We start from the raw sequence: 22,875 nt of genomic DNA, 5'->3' as shown, positions 1-22,875 counted from the left end.
GAGAAATGTTACCACTTGCCAAAGTCCCTTGGTCTAGGCATCCCTAAATTATATAGAAGATGAAATCCAAACCAGTGGCTCTGGCTGGTTGGTCAAGGTCTGAAGAAGAGAAGAGGTTGCAACTAGTCATTAAAATGGAGGTTTGAGGATCACGACCTTCAATTAAAGTCCAGAGAAACAGCTCTGAGTGATGGGCAGACGGACAGCTTCAGTCCTTCCTGCCCAGCCCTGGGGCCTCCTGAAAGCTTAACCTCAGGACTCAGAGGTGGAGAGGTGTTCATCTCCTCCACTCCTTTAAATATGGAGCTCATTCCTGGAAGGGGCTTCCTCAAGCTGGAAGGACTGATGCTCGGGATGGCCGTAGAGGAATTTGGCCGCACTACGAAACCCTGTCAGTGGCGTGAGAGTCACACACGGTGGGCTTCCTCACCAGGCCTGCAACATCTGTTGGGGGAAGAAAGGAATTAAAGCAGGGGGAGGCCTGGATTTTTGAAATCTTTCCAGTGACATTCGAGCGCATTCTGTGGGAAGCCCAGGAGTTTGGAAAGGCTGCTGTGGCCTGGATATATTTCCTGATTGGGAAAAAAAAAAAAAAGGGCAATTTGATCAGCAAATTCAATTTCATAGTTATGCTAATGGTAGGGCCCTCGGGAAATAGATATGCAGGGTCTTGGAAGTCAGAACACAAACATCCTTGGAAATCACTGTATCTAAGAGTCCTAACCATTTTTTATGCCTTGGATTTCTCTGCCAGGCTGGAAAAGCCCAAGGATCCCCTTCTCAGAATAGAGTTTGTAAATGCATAAAATTAGAAACAAAGGAAACTGATTATATAGAAATGCAATTATGAAAATATGTTAACATTTAATATATTCATATATATGCTTCTTTGGCAATGCATTAAATAATGAGTTCTAGCAGCAAGTGTAACAGCGGCCTCAATTTTAAAGTAATGCCAAGCCTTAGTGATGTATTTTGAGATCTCTGCAGCAATGATGGTAATGTGACATGTCACTTTCTGGGACAGTCCCAGGTCCTTGTAATACTACTGTGGTTTGTTGCCTGCACTCATATTTGAGGCACATGTAAATTTCAATTAGAGGTTCATGAAAATAAGAGTTTTAATTTTTTTCCATTCAAGTTGATATACACTCTGAATTCTATTCATAGAGCCTGACAGAGACCTCAGGTTTAGAACCCCCGGATTCGAGTCCATGTTGGCATTCTGGGATTTATGGAGGAGAAGCAGGTTTGACCAAGATCACCAAGTGGGATAGTGGCAGAACCAGGCCCAGGAGGGGTGGGAACCTCACCTGGAGCAGCCCAGGCTCATTTGGTCAGCAGAGCGCCCAGCTTGCTGCCCAGGCAGCTTGGACAGTAGCAGGAAGGAGGCAGAGCTGGAACCCTGTGGCTTCTATAAGGCACATGGAGGTACCATGCCAGCCATTCCCTTGCCCCCCACCCCATGTGGTCACAGTGAAAGGGCAGGCATTTTCTGTTCACTGCAGAATCAGAGGATCCCTGGGAAAGTACTGAAGCTCACACCACGGGACCTCCTTGTAATCATAGTATTGGGTTGGTGCAAAAGTAATTGCAGTTTTTACCATTATAATGGCAAAAACTGGGATTACTTTTGCAACGACCCAATAACAGTGACATTCATTAGTCACCTGTTAGGTACCAGACTCTGTGCCAAATGCTATCTATGCAATCGTCTATGGCAGTCAGTATTACTATCCTCATTTTGCACATGAGGAAACTGAGGCTCTGGGAAGTTAAGTAACTTGTCTAAGATCTCACAGGCAGTAACATCACTGTCAGAGGCAAGATTGACACTGAGGTCTGCTGGGTTCCCAATGCCTGCCTCGAGGGCTGAAAACTCTCTGACCTCCTGAGCCCTGGCATGTCTCTAACAGGGCACAGACTGCTTGCCAGGCCCTGGTTGAGGTGCTGGGGACAGGGCGTGGGTCTTGCCTTCAAGACGCCCCGTCCAGGGGCAGCGACGCAGGTAAACACATCACACTGAGCTGTCTAGTGCAGCTCAGCATCCATAGCCCTTTCATTCTCAGTTGCATCCCCAAGGCCTAGCATATGAGAGGAGGAAGAAAACCTCCCATAGCAGACAATGGCCTTTTATCTGTAGGCAATGTAAGGACCAGGCTAGCCTCCTCCCCAAAACTGGGGACTCGGATCCTGCCTGTGCAGTGCCTGCTGTGGGCAACAATGCTGCCTCCTCCTGTGCCCGCCTTGCCAACCTGAGAGAAGCCAGCCATGCCCGCAGCTTTCAGAGCTGCTTCTCCGTCGACCTGCCTGGACTTCAGGGCCTGGCCTCTCTGGACCAGCCTCAAGAACAGGCCTGCCAGGATGCTCTGGGACAGTACCCCAAGGGGGGTCTCGGGGTGCGGGTTGGGGGATGGGGCACTTGCTGTATGGCTCTTATTCATTAGGATCCTGTTTGGCTTCTTGTTTGAGGTTTATGACCTGCTTGCCTTCCAGGACCCAACATCTCATAAATTTAAAGTAGCTATGAAATTTCTGTTTCTCTGGGCCAGTCGGGCAGGAGCCTTTTAACAGAGCAGTTTTTATTCCCTTCATTCGGCATCCTCTAAATGTCTGACTGCTCCCTTGTGGGAAGCTCAGGCCTCTGTCTTACCCCTGTGCCCTTGTAAAATAAATTAAGAGGGGATGGGAAAGAGCGAACATGTATGAAGTACCTCTACGCATCGTGCACCATCTCCCGTATTCAGAACAGCGCCAGGAGGTAGGGAGGTACCTTTATTGTCTCCCATTCTGCAGATGAGGCTCTGAGAGACTGATTTGCCCAGAACCCACACACCTGAAGACTGAGTGACAGTGACATAGATAAAGTGCCAGGTACAGGGCTTGGCACACAGGAAGTGCTCAATACGTTCAAGCTGTTGTTATAATATTGCTATCACTTGGAAAACGCTGTAATTCATTTTTAAAAATTAAGTTATTGCAAAAATCAAATATTTGATTATTTTCTGTGACATGTTAGCTGTGACCTCATACCTAGTACCTCATCCCTCTTACCTTGTACTTCAGAAAGGTCTCTGAGCCCGGGGAACTAGAGGCAGGCCCAGGACCCACCATGTGTAGTGCCAGGGTGGTGCTGGGATGTACAGGAGATCCAGGCCCTGTTCACAGCCACATCCTTTGGAGGCCTTGGGCTGGAGGGGAAGGTGCATGGTCTTTGGAGCCACATAACCAGAGCTGCCATCCCAGGCTGCAGCAGCAAGATACGTGTGGCCCTTGCTGAAGTGTCAACTTTAAAACTGTCTTTAGATAAGGAAGTGTGGATCTCAAGAGGTAACCCTCTCACTGTAGTTGACTGACAGCTGGACTGGCTTTATTGCCTGAGTACACAACCTCTGGCCTATTCCTGGCCCAAGGTCTCATTCTACTCTGGCCAGGGTTTGGGGGACAGGGAGCGGATTTTATGGAAGAAATCCACTCATCCCTCCATCTTTCCTAATTCACTCTTGGCTGCAAATCCGGGTTCTTCCGAAGCCACTTCTGCACTCCTGAACCACACAAGGCCCTCCCCCCTCAGTTGCATTTTCCTTAGCCGGGAAGAAAGGACAGCCTGAATAAGAAATTGGTGGGCCTTCCTAGGTGACCCCTCTAAGCTGTCCACCCTCGCTGCATGTGTGCGTGTTTGCCTGCTCAGGGAGATGGCAAGGGCTGGGGCCACCTAGAAAGACCCCCTGGAACCCAGAGGCAAGTTGTCACCCAGCGGAGTTCAGCAGAGCAGCGAGAGCCACAGCGTGTGTCTGTGTGTGCACCCTTTCAGAAAAAGGCAAGGAGGCCTTTCAGAAGACAGTAAAGAGGCCTCCGCCTCCCTGATTCCAATCAGTTCTCTTGGCGGAGGCTGTTACGGTATTTCTATCCCAGCCAGAGGGTTTGTTTCACTCTTTGAAACAGCCCCAGAGCCCCGAAAGATGGGCACAGATGGCCTCTTCCCAGCTCAGCTTAAGGGCCACCCCCCGCCCCAACCCCAGTTCTCCAAACGTGGCAGCCTCCCAGCCTGCTTCTGGCGCGGGAAGAATGTGTGGCGCTCCCAGGGATGTTGGCAGCGGCCCCACGGCTTGGCTTCAAAATCAGAACCATCTGGTGGAGTGAGGGAAGTCAGAATGGTGCCCAGAGAGAGGCAGTGCTCTCCCCGGCACAGCCGCATGCTGGCTGGGTGACCAGGCACAGGCGGGAGACAGCTGGGAGATGAGCTTCAAGGGGAGGAGCAGGCAGGCTGGGTCCCCGGATTCACGTTGTTTCTCTTGCTTTCGTTCATGTGTCTCATAGGGATTTATGGGATTCATTGGTCTGGTCGGGGAGCCAGGAATCGTGGGAGAAAAGGTAAGTAGTATTGAGGGGATAAGATAAACAATTAGAGCTTGTGTTTTGAAATTTTAAAAAGGTGAAGAGGCCCTTTGACCTGGGGATTTCAGATTACCCTCCCCTAGCCTCTCTCCTGACCTGGCATTCTGAGCCTGCCAAGAGCCATTGTTCCCTTTCTTGGCATCCCTTGGGGTTCCATCCCTGCCCTCCTGTCATCAGCCTCAAGCACAGTTAGACTTTTGTGTGACAACCAGCAGATGCATGTGACCTGAGCTCCTCACGGCTGCCCACTGGCCCTGCACAGGGGTGGACGAGAGCAGGGAGGAAAAGATTCATCTTTACGAAGAGGAAGGGTGAAGTTGCCTTGCTAAGCCTCTGTTTTAGATGAGATAACAGAGGCTCAAATAGGGGAGGTGACTTACTCAAGGTCACCCAGATAATAAGTGGCAGTGCTCAGATTTGAACCAGGTTCATTGCCAAAGGTTAGTTACGTTTTGCTCACTAAGACACTCTGCCTCCTGTTGGCTCCCAGCTCCCACCAAGGGCCTTGGAGGCACTTGCCTTCCTTTGTATGGGTTGATCTGATCCCCAGAGCAGGCCCTCTGGGAGAACCAATATTATTCCCATTGAATAGATGGAGGAACTAAGGTCCAGAGGGAGGAAGTATCCCCCCAAGTCTGGCCCTGCCTAACTCTCCAGGCTGCTCTTGTGCCTCACTGTATCACTCTATGTGGCCCAGACCCTCAGGCCTCTGCCTTTCTCCCCCTCCTCCTCCCTCGCTTCCCCCTCCTCCTCCTTCCCCTTCTGCTCCTCCTCCTTTTAAATTCAACCTTTTGTCTTGAAATTTTAAATTTAACTTTTTATTTTGAAATAATGATAGATTCACAAGAAGTTGCAAAAAATAGTACCCTTCACCCTGTTTTTTCCAGTGGTAGCATCTTACATAATGATAGCGCAACATCAAAGCCAACTCTGGCCTTCTGCTGTTGCTCAAATGTCCCATGTCCCTTCTCACCTACAAACCATTGCCTGTGCCATTCCCTTGGCCAAATGCGCTCTTCCCATCCCCATCTGCCTCCACCCTTTTTGCTCAGATGCTCTTCATTATCCTTCAGCTCTTGGGTCCAGAGGGACTTCCCGAGGGAAGCTTTCCCTGACTAGCTCTGCCCCCAGTGGGTCACGTCCCCCAGCGATAACACCTTAGCACCATGACCCCCACCCTCACTGTACTGTGTCTCCTGCAACCCTCTGAGTGCCTTACTCCATGGGAGCAGGCCTGCTCACCACTGTATATTCAGAGTCTTGCAGATAGTGTCAGACACATAATAGGTGCTCAATAAATATTTACTGGCTGGGCAGATACAAGAAACAGGGCCTCATAAAAACAGAGCCAAGATTTGAACCCAGAGCACCTACCTTCTGCCAACTCTGCCCAGTGTGTCTGGATTGCTCGAGAGGGAATGAGTTATGTCTCTGATTCTCTAGCATCTCATCTAGGTTTTGAAAGGGGATGATGAGAGTGAAAGACACACCTTCTCTTGCTGTTTCTGCCTCAGCAAGCCTAGCCCAGGGGATGCCAGGCCTAATAAGGACCAACATGATGTGGGCAGGATCAAAGGGGACAATGTAATTAGCGCTTCCTTAATCAGGACCATCCTTGGAGGGAAATTCACTGTGTGGCCCGCTACAGGGGATGCTGAGGCCTTCCGGGGCTTGTCAGAGGTCTTGGCTCCCTCTGAGTGAAATCCCAGATCCCCACCTGGGTGATGTGCCCATGAACTAGGCAGGGACCCTCTAGAGACCTTGAGCAAACCCCTACCTCTCTTTGAGCCTCTGGATGGCCCTCTGCACCTGCCTCCCACAGAGCCACCCCACAGCCATAGCCGTGACCTGCCTGCATTGCTGTCTCCATCACAGGGTGATCGTGGCATGATGGGACCCCCAGGCGTGCCTGGACCCAAGGGGTCGATGGTAAGGAGTAAGTCTGCATCCTCTTGCCCTCTCCTGTTGCAGCCTTGAGTGACAGCTCTGCTGTCCTCCACCAACCACTTACCCAAAACGTTCAGAATGACCAGCTCCCTCTTTGTGTGGGGGGCCTAGCTGCTGTCCTCCTGGCTTTATACTGGGGCTGAGTTGACCGAGATGGGACTGAAGGAGGAAGGGGCACCTTCCATAGCTGATTCCTCCTTTTTCTTCTCTCTCTTGGCAGGGTCATCCTGGAATGCCAGGTGGTATGGGGACCCCTGGAGAACCTGGACCCCAGGTAAGCAAAGCCCTCATGATCCCTAAGCTCAAACCACTGTCAGATAAGGGTTAGGTGGCTGGGTGTGGTGGGTAACACCTGTCATCTCAGTACTTCGCAAGGCCAATCACTTGAGGCCAGGAGTTCAAGATCGAAACCTTGTCTCTACTAAAAATATAAAAATTCGCTGGGCATGGTGACACGTGCCTGTAACCCCAGCTACTCAGTAGGCTGAGGCACAAGAATCGCTTGAACCCAGGGGGCAGAGGTTGTAGTGAGCCAAGATTGTGCCTCTGCACTCTGCCTGTGTGATAGAGCTAGACCCTGTCTCAAAAAAGGAAAGAGAGAGAGAGAGAAAGAGAGAGAGAGAAAAAGAAAGAAAGAAAGAGGAAGGAGGGTAGAAAGAAAGAGAGAGGGAGGGGAGGAAGAAAGAAAAAAAGGAAGGAAGGAAGGAAGAAAGAAAAAGAAAGAAAGAAAGAGAAAGGGAAGAGAAAAGAAAAGGAAGGAGAGAGGGAGGGCAGGAGGGGAGGAAGAAAGGAAAGAAAGGAAAAGAAGGAAGGAAGGAAAGAAGGAAGAAAGAGAAAGAAGGGAAGAGAAAAAAAGAGAAAGGAGGGAGGGAGGCTGGGAGGGGAGGAAGAAAGGAAAGAAAGGAAAGTAAAAGAAAAGGAAAAGAAGAAGGAAAGAAAGGAGGAAAGAAGGAAAGAAAGACAGAAAGAAAGGGAAAGAAAGAGGAAGGAAGGAAGGAAAGAAAGAAGAGAGAGAAGAGAAGAGAAAGAAGACAAGAGAAGAGGGAAAAAGAATAAGGATTAGGAGTTCAAGCCTCAGAATCAGACAGACCTGGGTAGAATCCTAGCTACACCACTCTCTGACTATAATCCTGGGGCAGATCATTTAACTTCTCTGAGCCTGAATTTTGCTCATCTGAAAAACAGAAAAAATAATCATGGTCATGATAGTGTGATCGTGTAGGTTAAATGGAAGCATGGGGCTAATGGTGTTTGTTCCTTGGGAGCATTTTGGTTATTAGCAGCATTATTGCTTTTGTCCATTCACTCATTTACTCTGTAGTTGCTGAGCGATAAGTGCTTGTGAGGAGTTTCAGGAGCTGGGTGAAGGGGCTCAGTCTCCACTCACTGCAACCTCCACCTCCCGGTTTCAAGAGATTCTCATGCCTCAGCCTCCCTAGTAGCTGGGATCACAAGCCTGTGCCACCACACCCAGCTAATTTTTGTATTTTTAGTAGAGATGGGGTTTCAGCAGTTCCAGGAGCTGGGGATGTGGCAGCAAGAAAGGCAGAAAATGGGCCCTTCCTTTGGAGCGTGTAGTCTGGTATGGGGGGCAGGGTAGATAGAACCCAATAAGTGATGTCTGTTATGGAAGAAGTAGGCACGAAGATGGGAAATGCTGGACAAACAGAGCTGAGGGTCCTCAGGGGCCTGGGCTTCTCATGATGACTGAGGAAGCAGGGATTTCCTGAGGCTCTCAAGGCAGAGTGGTGGGAGAGGCTGGGAGAGCTGGGGGAAGGGTGCGGCCAGGAGCACTCAAGTTCAGGAGCCCCTTTTCCTCCCCAGGGGTGATGTGCAGGGGGTAGGGGTGGAGTTGCTCTCATTTGGAGCGGGTAGAACTTGCTTCAGATCCCTCAGTTTCTGCCAATGGAGGATGGAAACTGGGAAACGGCATTTGCTTCAGCCAAAGCCAGGGCTCATGGCTGGGAACCCAGCCCGAGGTGGGCTTCGGGAAGGTGGGGAGGGTGTGGGGGTAGAGGGACCAGCCCAGGCACAGATCCGGAGGTGGGACTGAGGGGCAGTGAGCTCAGGTTGCCTGGGTGTCTCCAAAGCCCAGACTGAGCAGTTCCCTGGGGTCAGATGAGGAAGGACCCGGAAGCCTTTCATGGTTTGAACCCAAGGGAAGCTCGCATAAACTTGTTCTCTACTATGATTAGGGAAGCAAGGCCAACTCAGCTCCTACACTTTTTCATGCACCCACTGTGTGCTAGCATACGCTCCTCCCTGGAGGTACAAAAATGGTAAGAAAGAGACCCAGCTCTTAACACTCTCACTGTCTTGGGGGGGGCTGTCAAGTATAAACATTCCCTCCATCATTAGCAGACTTTTATCGAACACCTACTCTGTGCCAGGCCACAGCCACACCAGGGGCTGAGGAGGGAGAGGGATGGACTAGTCCAAGGGTGAGAGGCCTGGATATAGGTGACCATCATCCAGAGGAGAAGGCACCAGCACCGGCGGACTCTGTCCATCCTCATGATTCTTTGGACAAGTTGGAACGTTCTTGAGGAGCACAGTTGGAAGCAGAAGCCAGCACTCTGGGCTCCCAGTGACATATTTTTGCTCTGCTCATGAGAAGGAGGAAAAGTCGTATCTGGCCCAGGGCTGGAGGAGCTGGCAATGTGGAAGTGGGACTGTTGGGGTAGAAGCAGGGAGTCAGAGGACCAGCATTCTGGTGGGGGAGCTGGCACGGCTGGCCAAGGCACCCAGCTTGGAATGCAAGGGCCCAGCTTCCCTCCCACTGGTCAGAGATGGAGTGATTGGAGCCCTCAGCATGGGGGGTGCCCAGAGTAGGGCCGAAGCATGAGTGCAAGGGTGCTGGGGGTACATCATCAAGTTCTACCCCCGGCACCCCTGAACCTCAGCCGTCCTGGCCTCAGTCTCCCCATCTGTCTAAGTGGGAGGCGGAAAGCCAGGAAAGGAGTCACTGGGACAAAATGGAAGGCCGGTAGGAGATGGGAAAAGAGTGGGGATATTCAGGCCGACGCAGAGAAGAAGGTGCAGGCCTCTTCTGAATCCCTCACCCCCCTGGCTCCACTGGCCTCCCACCCCGCCCCATCTCCTCAGTGCTTCCCCCTGTTCAGTGGGTTGACTCAGGCTTGGTGAAATCAGACGGTCACTTGCTGTTGCTTTCTGATCCCAAGGTTGCCATGGCCCCCCGCTGCTATGGTATAGGGCTGGTCTCTTGGATCTCTTGGGGTTCCTTCTGGCCAGCGAGCTGCCCCCAGTGACACTGGGGAAGCTGGCTAACACAGAGGCCCAGAAAACCACCTTCAGAATCAGATACATGGGGGTGAAATTCTGGCTCCCCGACTTGCCAGCTGCGGGATTGTTGGCAACATTCATAGCTTCTCAGACCCTCAGTTTCCCCATCTGTAAGTCAGCATGATGCCACCTGCCGTATGAGGTTGTCATGAGAAATGGTGCAGTGCATGATGTGGGGCCTCGTAACCTTCCTGCGTAACTATGGCTTCATGAGTGGTAATAACTATTTGTTAGAGATGATAGTTGCCACTATTATTAGTAAGGCTACTACCATTAAAAGTGACATTTCTGGTGATGTTATTCGCACCTGATTGGCATTTTCCCACTTTATCGATCACTTTCACCTCCATGTTGTCCGATAGCACATTGAGATCCATCAAGATCCATTATTGGGGCTGGGGTTGAGGCCCTGGGACCTGCCCAGGGTCACCCAGTGACCAGAGTTGGGTCTAGCATTCAATTCTGACCTCCTCCTGCCTTGCGAGAGCAGGCAGCTACCTTTTCCTGAGGACTCTGTCACTTCATCTTCTAGAAAGTCTAGGAGGTACGGACTCTTCTATCCCCATTTTATAGATGACAAAACTGAGGCCCAGTGAGTTGAAGTAACATGCCTAAAATGGCACAATTAGTAAATGACTGAACTGGCATGTGAGCCCAGGTTCTCCAGTGCTACAGCCTGCTCTTTTCAGCAATCTATGCCTTGATGTAGAGACTTGGCTCCCGAAATTTCCCAGTAGTGCATTGCATGCCTTCTGAGCTCTGAGATCACTCTATAAAATGGCCCATTCTCACCCAGTCTTTGTGTTCTCCACCATCCAGGAGTCAGATCTGCCTTTTATGGGGCCAAGCCCGGGTCCACACCCTGCTTGCTCTGCTGACAAACGGTCAGCCTGGGACCCAGCCCCTCACAACAGCCCCTCTGCAGCAGCTGTCGGAGGGTCTGCCGGGTGATAGCGGCTGGGTTCCCACCCCTGGAAGCCATGGGGAGAGGGAAGTGGGAACATCAAGAGTTCATTCTGAGGCCCCAAATGGGGCTGGGCCTCTCCCTGGTATTCAGAGGAGGGACGAGGCTAGACCTGCCTTGCAAAGGGAGCACACCCAGTCCGAGAATCGCTGCAGGAGCTGGGAGGCTCCTGGAGCTGGCAGAGGGTCCTGGCTGGCCGCTGGATGAAGTTGCCGCTTGAGGTCTCTTAAGCTGGGCCTGGAATTGAGGTGGGGGCGGGGGAGATATTAGGCAGAGGCGTGGCTTGCTTCCCATCTTCTCCTGAGTTCCCTCCCTTCCCACCCTCTGCCCTCTTCAGTTCATGTGCTCCTTATTCATTCAACAGATTCCTGAGTGCCTGTCGTGCACCTGTGCCAGGCCAGGTGCTGAGAATTCCAAGAACTAAACTGGCCCTGGTTCCTCGCCCTCTCACACTGCCTCTCTTGCTCCTCTTGTCTGTTCATCAAAACTGAGATGGCTGCGCATGTGCCTGTGGCTGGGCCTTGCTCCCCTCTCATGCCACCCCACCCACTTCTCTGCCTCTGCCTCTCCCTCTCCTTCTCTCCTTCTTGATCCTCTCCCACTCTGCTCCCTCTGCCTCCCAAGCTCACCCCAGGCCTGTGTTCTCAGTTCTTCCTCCTCCTCCTCTTTTCCCTGGGGGAAGATATTTCAGGAAAATATTGGGTGTCAGGGTGGGTCACCAGATTTGCCTTTGTGATGGGGGAGAGAAAGGTAGACGAGGATTTGAGGAGACCTTTTGTCATACATGTCGTTGTAGATGATGCAGTGGCTCACACCAGCACTTTGGCAGGCTGAGGCAGGAGGATCACTTGAGTCTAGGAGTTTGAGATCAGGCTGGGCAACATAGTGAGACCCTGTCTCCACGAAAATGAGAAAATTAGCTGGGCATGATGGTGCATGCCTGCAGTCCTAGCTCCTCAGGAGGCTGAGGCGGGGGGATCACTCGAGCCCCGGAGCTCAAGGCTGCACTGCACTCCAGCCCAGGCCACAGAGCGAGATCCTCCCTAAATAAATACATAAATGAATGAATGAATGGCATCGTATCTTCTCATTATTGATTTTGAGGAAAAGGAGGAGAAAATATTATGCAGGGAGCCTTCTCCCCACTCCCCAGACTCCCAGGAAAGGTTGAGGCCCATCCCCCTATAGCCCAGGGCATTGGCTGTGTCTGAGGCTGTGGCTCGCCTGCTGCTTTCCCCAGTGAGCCAGGTGCTCAGTCCTGCCATGTGAAGGCTGCTGGGGCCCTGGCAGTTTCTGAACATGCCTGTCTGAGAGCTGCAGGCCTTCAAGCTTTGCCCCACACTCCCAGCCCCACCATGTTGCTCTCACTTCCTAAAAAGGGGCTTCTCCAAACTCCTTCTCCTCTTCCCAGGGTCCTCCAGGATCTCGAGGCCCACCAGGCATGAGGGGAGCAAAGGGACGTCGGGTAAGTCAAGCCCAGCTCTTGGGGGCTGATGCCGGTGGGAGAGGGCACACTTGGAACAGGGCCACCTGCCAGAGACTGCCTGGGCTCTGCCCCCAGCCCAGCTCTGGGATCTGTGACCTTTGCAGCACGAGGCAAGGTTCCGGGCTCACCCTGGACCTGGCTCTGCGGGTGGGACCCCACCCCTCTTTCCAACTCATGTCTGAGCCTTGCTATCCACCAGGCACAGTCGGGCTCTCTGGTACCAGCTCTTTGTTCATTCATGTAGTCAACCAGCACTTATTTAGCGCCTACTGTGTGTCCGCCTACTGTGGCAGACACTTGGAGGCTCTGCAGGTATTGTGGTGAACAGGACAGACATGACTCCTGTCTGCCCTTGTGAGTCAGTCAACAAGTGAATCAAACCACTTGGCAGATGCAGGTCATAAAATACAGGTCATCAGCACATGGACTGAGGAAGTACCAGCAGCCTGGAAGCCCAGAGGAGGACCCTACCTGGGCAGGGTACTAAGGAAGGACATTAGGAGAGGGCAGTGCTTGAGCTGATGCCAGCTTCCCGGCAGGGAACTGGCAGGGGAAAGCCCGAAGGTGATACAGGAGGTGGATGTTTAGGGATCCTCAGGATCAATAGAGGGACGAGGGAGAGGGATGGGGCCGGGACTTAGCAGGCACCAAGCGAGGCAGGGCCTCAAAAGCCACAGCTATATTCCAAGGGCAGTGGGAGGCTGCAGGGGGTTTTAAACAGGGCTATCCTGAGCACCATCGCTGGGAGTAATCGCCAGCACTTACTCTATGCCAGACACTGTCTGTCACACACATTAACTCATTTAATCCTCAACACTACCCTGTCATGTAGGTGCTATTCTCATTCCCATTTTATTCTTATTTTATTTATTATGATTTTATTATTGGATTACTTAACCTTTCTCCCAGAAAGCCTTTGATTCCTGGGATAAACTAGGTGCTATGTGATTCAGCCCAAGCTCTGAACACCTCCAAGCCTCCACTCCACTCCCAGAGAGGAACAGAGAGGTTGAGTCACTTACCTCAAGTTGCACAGCTAAAAAGTAGCAGAGCTGGGATTTGAACCCAGGGAATCTGGCTCATTTGCATACTGAATTCAGCCTTATTTTTAATCACACAGGGAGGGTTGACAGGATGGTCTGCCACCAGTAGGTATACAGGCGTGGGGCCATGCAGCCTTATTGTAAAGAGAAAGTGAGATGATGCAGGTAGTGCCGGCAGCCCAGGCCTGATATCCAAGCTCCATATGGGTGATCTGTGATTATTATTCTCCTCTTGGCTGGATTTCAAGTGGTTTTACAATTTCCCCCAAACCAGATGGCCTGAGCAGCCGGCCTGGAAGAGGGAAGATTAAAAGGCATTCCTCTGGCCCTGCAGGGTCCCTCCGGTGCCCATGTCCTCTGGGTCTCTTCAAACAGGCCTTGGCCCAAGGGCAGCTGGGCTCCATCCAGATCCTCTGTACCTCCCCTCCTGCCCCAGGAAGCTGGATTCCCTAGAGGGTGAGCTGCATGGGCCCAAGCCCCCTGCCCTGCCTCAGGTGTGAGGCTCAGATCCCCTCAACTCACTGGGCTCCGAAATCCAAGCTTTCAACCATGTCAAAGTCTCCCCAGCCGGGAGGGGAGCATCAGGAACATGAGTCCCTCTCCCCCCTGGATGTGTCAGGAATGCACAACCTATGAGATCGGCCCCCTGGGTCTCCTGCCGAACAGGCTGCCCTTCGCCACCTCCTAGATGGGGTGACTGAGGGTGGGGAAACTACAGAGGCACCCACCGTGCCTGTGAAAGAGCTTGACTCTGGGCAAGTCCTGATCAGCTCCTGGTTTGCCCTGTGCCCTTAGCAAGGCCTTGTGGTGCTCGGTGCCTCAGTTTCCCCATATGTGCCAAGGGGGATGGGCCTGGAGGTCTGCAAGGCCTTGCCTACTTTCCAGCCTGTGTGTGGGACGGGCCTTGCTGTCCCCCCCAACACCGCCCACCCGAGGAAGAATGAGCACTGAGGGTTCATGGCCAGAGGCAAGGGTCCTCTGTTGTTGGTGAGGATGCTGACTAGAACCTGGGCCCACCAGCCCCAGTGAAAAGAATGAGGACTCTGGGGTCAGATGGGCCCACGGCAAGTCTCAGCACCCCTGGTTCCCAGCTGTGGAACCCCAGGCCGGTTTCCTAACCTCTCAGAGCCTTTCTCCCACCTGCTCAGGTGAGAGACTTTAATTCCTCCTTCTGAGGGGGTTGTAAGGACCCCAAGATTGCAGTGCCTCAGGCCAACTCTTTTCCTGCCTGTGGGTGTTAGAGCTTAGCTGACCTTGCCTGAATCCAGGCTCTTCCTCTTGGATCTTGGACCTTGGGCCACTGATTTCCCCTCCCTGAGCCTTCGCTTCTCCCTCCATAAAATGGGTGAGCAACAGAACGAAGCTGGTGGGCTGGCTGCGGGGATTCAGTCACCTCCTGAGCACCTTGAACCTGTTGCAGGGCGGCAGCACGTGATGGTGCGTGCTCCTTCCCGCTTGTTCATCGGTCCCTTTTTCCCAAGAGCTGTGGTTGGCCAGATTTTCTGCCCCAGGCAGGAGCTCCTCCCCACCAAACCTGACCCCAGGCCTGGCTGGAGGGCAGCCCCCAACCTGCCTACACACATCTTCCTCGGGAGCAGATACAGGAGAGCAGACACATGGCTCTGATAGAAACCCAGGCTTCTCTCCAGCAGGCAGGGCGGGAGTGGGCCTGCCTGGGTTCATTTAGGGAAGTAGGCGGCAGGACTCGGGGACATGCAGGGTGAACTGTTGAGTGGCCCAGAGCAAGGGTTAGTGTATGGCTGCTCTCGTCCCTCTCCCTGCCCTGTGGAGTTGGGGAGACAGGGCGACTGGTGGCCCCACTACTGCTTCCTCCTCTCTCTTAAGCCAGGCCAGCTTCTCCCAGGCTCCCTGGTGCTCTGCTTGGGATAGTGAGTTTTTTCAGATAAGAGGGATTTTAGACACTGTCTTCTCCAACACCACGCTCCAGTGTGCAGCCTTCCTGGCAGGCTCCTCTGGGCCCTGACCTGTATACTCCTGGTGACGGGGAGCTCACTCCCTTTCTGAAAAGCAGTGACAGGTAGTGGTGAAAAAAATGGATGTCCTGCTGACTTGGTCTCAAAGTCGGGCCCCTCACTTCCAAGCTGTGTGACCCTAGGCAAGTTCACCACCATCCTGAGCCTGTTTCTTTCCTTGTAAAAGGAGGATAACAGCTTTCACTGCTCCTGCAGTGGCTGCTCTGCTCTGTTATTTTTTAATGACTTAACCTTTCTCCCTGAAAGCCTTTGATTCCTGGGATAAATAGGGTGCTATGGGATTCCGGCCAAGCCCTCAACACCTCTGAGCCTCCACTCCCCTCCCAGAGCTATCCCTTTCCAGGGAGGTGTATGTCTCAGTGAGAGACAGAGCCCAGAGTCAGAGATCATCCCTCAGGAGGGCTCAGTTATCTGCCATCAGCTCAGCCCCTGTCCCAGCTCCCATGACCTGACACGGCCCCACCCCATGTGGCTCCAGCTCCGCCAGGCCTGTGCCCATGGATCACGGGTGTTAAGTCTAATAACATGGCGTGACAGTGTCCATGTGAGCCTGAGACTGAGGCCTGGAGAGGAAGTTGGGCTTTTCTGGGTCACACAGCAAACCAGCAACAGGCTAGGGCTAGCACCTGAGCCCACTAATGGCCACTAGAGATGGCTTGTTTAGGAGTTCATCAAACCTCAGCTTGAATCTGTGAAAACTCTCAACTGGTTTTGCACAGCATAGCGTGAACTGCCTGAGGAAGGGACTGAGCCCAGATTCCCCAAGCCACTCCTATGTCCCTGCCTCTGGGGAGCCTGCCGCCTCCTCTGGCAGAGCCTGGCAGGGATGGAACTAGCCATTCTTAAGCACTTTCTGCATGCCAGGCACTGAGCTGCCTGTGGGCATCGCCTCCTGTCTTGAGGGAGAGATTTCTTGTGCCCATTTCAGAAAAAAGAAACTGAGTCTCAGGGAGGAGCAGTCACTTGTCCCCAGACACATTTTCTGAGCAGCCCAATGCTTAGGGCTGGACCCCACAATGGGTCCCAGGCCCTAGGCTTGGGGATGCTGAGAACAGCATCTCCTAGCTGAGCCCTGGCCTTGCCCAGTGGCTCCCTGTTCCAGGATTATTTGATCAGTGGGGTGCTCTTTAAGGCTGCAGTGTGGGATTGAAGCATAGGGAGCTCCAGGCAGCTGAGAAGTGGAATTTTCACTTTTTTGGCCCAATTATTCATTGAATTTTTTTTTTAAGGGTTTTTTGTGTTTCTGTCTCCTTCAGTTCTGCTCTGATCTTAGTTATTTTTTTTTTTTTTTTTTTTTTGAGATGGAGTCTCACTCTGTCGCCCAGGCTGGAGTGCAGTGGCGTGATCTCAGCTCACTGCAACCTCCGCCTCCTGGGTTCAAGCGATTCTCCTACCTCAGCCTCCCAAGTAGCTGGGACTACAGGGACACACCACCACACCCAGCTAATTTTTGTATTTTTAGTAGAGATGGGGTTTCACCATGTTGGTCAGGCTGGTCTCGAACTCCTGACCTCATGATCTGCCCGCCTCGGCCTCCCAAAGTGCTAGGATTACAGGCGTGAGCCACTGTATCCGGCCTTCCTTGTTCTATTTTTAAATGATTTTTCTTCATTTAGTTTTCTCATTCCCCATCCTCCCCCACCTAGACACTTCTCCAGTTCCTTTTATCTGGGGGAGTATTGCGGGCTGGTCCCCTGGGCTCCTGGGCCAGGATGGGCCGGCCTCCTCCACAGGACACTCCCGTCCTCCCAACACAGACCGCTTGAGACCCCCTAGAGAACACAGCCCACTCTGTTTTCCACGGCTCTTTTCCAGGAGACCCCAGCCCATCTGCGTCTCTGTGGGAGCGCCCCTGGAGGGACACACATGGGGCAGTGGGTGGAGCCCACGTGGGGGATGAGAACAGCTAATGTGTTAGAGACCTTAACTAAGTCACTTCCCTTGGCTGGGCCTCAGTATTCCCATCCGTGCAGTGGGGTAGGGGGTGGACTCCACCTGCCCCTGGGGTCTCCCAGCAATCAGGGACCAAGACTCCTGTGTCAGGGTTCAGGCCTGAGCCTAGGGCTCCAGGGAGCCGCAGCCTGACTCCCACCCCCTCGTGCACAGTCTTGCCCTGTTCCTGCCCCTGCCTCATGGCAGTTTCTTCCTCTGTGAACCGGGCTGCATTCGTCGTACGTATGGCCAGAGACAGGGCTGCTCCACGCATCTGGGAAGGACATGCAGGTTCTTCCCAGGTCCTACTCTGTCAGTTTCCCCCAAGAGCTGTGACCCACATAACTGTTTCTGCCCCGTGTGTGCTCTGGGAAGGGCACGTGGCAGCAGAGTCTGAAGAGTTGGCTGTGTGGATGTGGCCACATGTAACTCAATTGCGGCCCTCAGTCTCCATGTCTGTGAAATGGATTGGCTGGGTGACCCCCAAGGTCTCTCTGAACAGGGCCATTAGTGCCCCAGCTCCCTTCTGAAAGCGTCAGCCTCTAGCTGAGTCACTCATGCTGCGGCCTCTGCAGAGCTGTTTCGAAGGTGCCGCACGAGGGTGACCACCTCAGTGGGGAGTGTGTGGGAAGTGGGAGGAGGAGGGGGCTGGGGCTTGTGCAGGGGATGGCCCCAGGCTCAGAGCAGCCCCGCCCTCCTGGTTCTCGGCCCGAGGGAGACCCCTGCTGTCCGGTGTGCTAGTTCCTTTTTCCTATTCCAGGGCCCCCGAGGACCGGACGGACCAGCTGGGGAGCAAGGGTCCAGGGGCCTGAAGGTACCGACCCCCAGGGCCTGCCCTTCCTCACTCCTCCAACACTGGTCAGGAATCGTGAACAAGGCTCACATCTCCTCAGAACAACGCCCCTTAGGGACAATGAAGGGAGCCCCATGGAGGTTGCAGGGGCTCTTTCTGAGAGGTCAGCCCTTCCACTCCTCCTGACCCCCCACTGCAAGCCCAATGAAGAGAAAGCAAGAAAGGAGAAGGGAGATCATACATGTCTTCGGACCCCTTCCCCAGACCCCAAACCCCAGCAGGCCCCTGCCAGTCGAGACTGCTTCTGGCAGCCCCATCCCTAGGAAGGGGTCCTTGGTTCTCCACCTGGAGCAGCTGGTGACGATGGCGAGCCACTCTCCTTGTCAGGCCTTAGTTTTCCCATCTGCACCGTAGAGAGGGGGCAGACTCCGCGGCCTCAAACGGGTTCCTTTTATCTCCCATGTGGAGGGCTCCCTTTTTGGGGAACGGTCCTCCCAAGCACCCTCTCCCACCTTCACGTGCTCTGCTTCCTACAGGGCCCTCCAGGACCCCAGGGCAGACCGGGCCGGCCTGGACAGCAGGTATGTCAGGCCAAGGCCAAGCAGGCCAGCCGCAGGCCCCCTCCCTGCTCCCTGCTTTGTGATCTGAGCCTGTAATGACCCCAACATGTGCTTCCAGGGTGTGGCTGGTGAGCGAGGCCACTTGGGCTCGCGAGGCTTTCCCGTAAGTAGCACCAGTTCTTGAAATTCTCTACATGGGGCTTTTGGTGGGGTGGGGGCGGGGGTGCAGATAATAATCACTTTTACCAAGTTCCTATCCTTCTGTGGAAACCCTGAAGGTTCTGGTTGCCCACCCGCCCTGCACTGAAGCCCCTCCAGCACATCCCCTCTTCTCTGGGTCTCAGCCTTCCCATCTGTCACCTGGTGGGGGAGGACAGGACCCAAATACACTAGGATGACTTGCTTGAAGTCAAGGCAGGGCAGGGAAGGCCATGGAGGGCCTAAGGTCACCTTTGCCTTGTCTCTGCAGGGCATCCCGGGTCCCTCAGGCCCCCCAGGCACCAAGGGCCTCCCAGGAGAACCGGTAAGAACCTTTCCTTCCCTCTTCCGCCTCTTTGCCGCTGACACCTGGGGATGTGGCCCAGGTGGTCAGATCAGGGGAAGAGTTGGAAAGGGACCATGCCTGGCCTCTAACCCCACGGTGGGCCAGGCCTTGGGGTTGGTGGCGAGCACTAAGCCAGGAGTTCTGGGTTTGAGGCTCAGCTCACTTGGCCTCCAGCCTGTTTTCTTGCCAGGAAAATGGGGGTGATTTTCTCTGCCTTGCCATTCTGTGGTGAAGATGAAATGCGAAAATGTATAGGGAGTGATTGGCACAGTGGAAAGCAGAAGGACGGAGGGAGGGAGGGAAGATAAGAGTAAACCAACAAGCTGACTGGGAACCACAGAGTCCAGCATGCCTGGAGTGGAAAGTGGGACCTCAGAAAGGGCAGGAGGAGGCAGCAGGCGCCAGTCGCCCGAGGCCACGGGGAGAGTGTGCTTTTTGTCCCAAGGGCAACAGGGAGCCATGGAAGGGCTTGAGGCAGAGAGGCCGATCAACTTGCTTTCCAGAAGATGTCCCTGGAAGGACAGGTGTAGGGGGACAGTCTGGGAGCCCCATGAGGAGGTTAGAGAGTGGTGCTACAGGAGATGGCAGGGAGAGGACAGAATCTCCAGGGCACTAGGAGGATGACTCCTGCACAGGGCAGGGGAGGACAGGAGGCTCCCATCCTCAAGGCCACTGCTGCATTCCCACATCCTGAGGCCCAAGGAATCACCCTTTTGAACGGTGGGTTGGCTGGGGGTGGGGGTTTCCAGACATGGATCCAAGGTGGAAGGATATTCCAGGCAGGGGCGACGGATGAGCAAGACTCAAGAGCTAGGAGGTTTCTGATCAGGGAGGGCCCCCCGGGCTTTAGGTGGGTGAATAGGAGAGTGTGTAGCTGTGTTGGAGGGAGTATGACACATACCAGTGGTGAAGAGGGGGCTGCAGACACCAGGACCCTCGGTGTGGCGAGGGCGGACTAGGGGTGTGCTTCAGAGTCCCCAGTTGTGGGGATCATCTCCCTCACTCACCTCTCCAGATCCCAAAGAGGGCCCAGGCTGGCTTCTCCCAACTGTCTGTGTGTCTGTCTGTCTTCCAGGGCCCTCAGGGACCCCAGGGGCCAGTTGGGCCTCCAGGAGAGATGGGACCCAAGGTAAGTGTGAGAGACCCTTATTCGTCCCATGATGCTGCTGGGGATGTATCAGCCCTTCCCTTCCCTCCTCCCCAGGAGCCTCTTTCTGTCGTTCCCTGTCCTGGCCCAGGGAGATGATCATGTACCATGTAGTTCAGAGAAGGGTGGACGCCCTGGCAGAGAGGGTAGATCCATCCTGGTGGCATAGGTTGAGGAGCTGGGCTCCTAGTCCAGGGGCATTGTATGGGATGCAGAGGTGCCAGAACCCTTGTGGGGGCTGGCATTGCCTCTTTGGGCATCACTGGAAACGGATGCTTTTCAACCTTGACCTTCCTGGGACTTTGCCCCAGCAGAGGTTTGACTGTCAATCCAGCCCCCAAGGGTCATGCAACAAGGAACTTGGAAGGAGCCTCAGACACCCCTGCCTTATCCGGAGGGAAAAACCAAGCCCCAGGGTTTATGCAAGGGCTGCAGCCATGCCCATGGTGATAACTCAGGGCTGCTTCCCACCCGCCTCATGCTGGCTCAGCTGTAGAGAGAAGGGTTAGAATCACTTGGCCCTAAACACAGCATCCAATGGTTTCCTCCCCCATCTTTATGTGAATCATGAAATTTTCTTCCCTCTGCTTGCCAAGGGCCTCCTAGTGTGGTAAACCACACTCGTGGGGTAGGAGAAGGCTCTAGAAGCCTCTGGGTAGTCCCAAAGCTCAGCCAGCCTGGGTCCACCCCCAGCCCTCTAGTTCTAGCTCCAGGCTCCAAGAAGCTACAGGCTGCTCCCACCTCTGCATCTCTTGTGCTGTGTGACCCTGGGTGTGTCTCTTGCCCTCTCTGAGCCTCAGTTACCCCCTTGCTTACAACCAGGGGGCAGCTCTTGCTCTAGGAGGGACCAATGGCATTTTCTTGCAGGGGCCGCCGGGTGCAGTGGGAGAACCGGGCCTTCCTGGGGAAGCCGGGATGAAGGTGAGGTGGGATGAAAGAAGAGAAAAATGACTTGTTGAAACCAGCTCCCAGCTGGCGGCCACATCATCTCCATGGAAGAGAAATGGGCCTTTCTTGTGGCTGGGATAATGGGTTCTCTGTGCTCCTGGCTGGGGAGTGGGGCCTGGTCAGGGCCAGAGTGGAGTGTGGAGCCCCCACCAGTGTCCCCTGCCAGGCAATGATTTTTCAGGCACCTGCCTCTGCCTCCATGCTGGGGTGGCTGTACCTCCTGGCCTCGTGCGATACAATCTGCATCTCAGTGCCAGTGCCTCTCATTACCTGCTAAGAAACAGGTGCCTATTGATACCTGGGCTCTGGGAGAACCCCCTCCCCATTCTGCTGCTGTTGGAAGAGGATGCTGTTCCCCTTGGAGGCCCCAGAGCTGAGGAGCGATGCTGGCTAGCCCATGGACATTGTTGAGGCAGGACCCAGGGGAGCCCGCAGAGGGGCTGTGAGACTTGAGTCCAGTCACCCGCTTCTGTGCCTAAGTCTCCCTGTCATTCAAAGAGGGGGTTGGACCAGGCCTGGGGCTGTCAGACTTGGCTTAGTCCCAAAATCCTTTGCTCAAACTCCAATGAAGAAAACCACCCCACATAGAAAACTGATAGAAGTGGGATTGTTTCCACCGGAGCAGGGCTGGAGGCTCAGAGCTCTGCCCTCCTTCTGTGTCCCTAGACACCAGCAGGGAATATAGCTTGAAAATTCTCCAATAAGAAAGACCCTTTTAGGGCCTTTATGCAGGGGGCAGGTGACATTTATTGCTGCTCATTTAGGGCTTCCTCCTCGTTTGGGTTTCTCTGCAAGTCTCAAGGAAGAGTAAAATCACATAGTTGCCATTGCTGCATCCAAGGCTCCTGGAACCAGACTGCCCAGCTTCAGATCCTGAATCTGTCACTGACTAGTCTTGTGAGAGCTTGGGCTCCTTACTGAACTCCCCCAATGCCTCTGATGCTTCACCTCTAAAAGAATACCTTTCCTTGCAGGATTGTCTTGAAAGTCAAATATGTTAATATGAAAACTGACGTCCTCAGCCTGGGCAATGTAGCGAGACCCCATCTCAACAAAAAATTTAAAAATCTGCCAGGCATGGTGGCGCATGCCTGTGGTCCCAGCTACTTGAGAGAGGCTAAGGTGGGAGGATCACTTGAGCCTGGGAGATCAAGGCTGCAGTGAGCTGTGATTATTACCTCACTGCACTCCGGCCTGAGCGACAGAACGAGACCCTTGTTTCAAAAAAAAAGAAGTCCTTAGAACAGTACAGAACAGTACAGTTAGTTATTAATAGGATGATGGTGGTGGTGTTGGTGGTAATGATCCTCCCGTCCTGGCATGGGAGAAGAAGCCCGTGGACAAGGTTACTTGGAACAGGAGCTCTGGTTGGTGTTTTACGATTTCTCTGTGGTCCCTGGGAAGAAGGACCTTCCCCATCTCCTCCTCCCACACCCCAAGTCAGAGCAGGTGGAAACAGGAAGGGGTGGCGAGGGCTGGGGCTGGCCCTACCCACCCCCATAGACTTTTGTTCGGCTTCTCCTAGGGTGACCTTGGACCCCTGGGCACCCCTGGGGAGCAGGGCCTCATTGGGCAACGGGTAAGTTGAAGCGATTTATTCTTCCTGAAAGGCCCCAGGGTGTGTGGGCACAGCAGGGGAAGAGACGGGCTTTTCTCAGTCTCCCTAAGCCTCAGTTTCCTCAGTTACAGAAATAGACCATGAACCTCTATAGCCTCGCCCAGTCTGTCTTGGTAGGCCAGCATTTCCACAGTGTAGAGAAAGGCATTTTATGGTCAAAATGCATTTTGTGGCCTGTAGTCCCAGCTTGGGAGGCTG

At 53.7% G+C, this 22,875-nt stretch overlaps 1 protein-coding gene across 1 annotated transcript in view; it reads left to right on the top strand.

The window, feature by feature from the left end:
• The window catches only part of COL27A1 (collagen, type XXVII, alpha 1), a 175,055-nt gene that overhangs the window by 107,991 nt on the left and 44,189 nt on the right, over window positions 1-22,875 (top strand). The window contains exons 29-39 of the mRNA XM_011950124.1: window positions 4,321-4,374; window positions 6,274-6,327; window positions 6,566-6,619; window positions 12,024-12,077; window positions 17,828-17,881; window positions 18,397-18,441; window positions 18,539-18,583; window positions 18,890-18,943; window positions 20,040-20,093; window positions 20,979-21,032; window positions 22,585-22,638. Of these exons, the coding sequence (XP_011805514.1) occupies window positions 4,321-4,374; window positions 6,274-6,327; window positions 6,566-6,619; window positions 12,024-12,077; window positions 17,828-17,881; window positions 18,397-18,441; window positions 18,539-18,583; window positions 18,890-18,943; window positions 20,040-20,093; window positions 20,979-21,032; window positions 22,585-22,638 (576 nt within the window). The remainder of the gene's footprint in view (window positions 1-4,320; window positions 4,375-6,273; window positions 6,328-6,565; window positions 6,620-12,023; window positions 12,078-17,827; window positions 17,882-18,396; window positions 18,442-18,538; window positions 18,584-18,889; window positions 18,944-20,039; window positions 20,094-20,978; window positions 21,033-22,584; window positions 22,639-22,875) is intronic.

The sequence above is a fragment of the Colobus angolensis genome, unplaced genomic scaffold, assembly GCF_000951035.1.
Source record: "Colobus angolensis palliatus isolate OR3802 unplaced genomic scaffold, Cang.pa_1.0 Scaffold301, whole genome shotgun sequence".
In the NCBI taxonomy this organism is placed as follows: Eukaryota; Metazoa; Chordata; class Mammalia; order Primates; family Cercopithecidae; genus Colobus; species Colobus angolensis.
The sequence above is the reverse complement of the archived record's forward strand: the minus strand, read 5'-3'. Positions and strand labels throughout refer to the sequence as shown.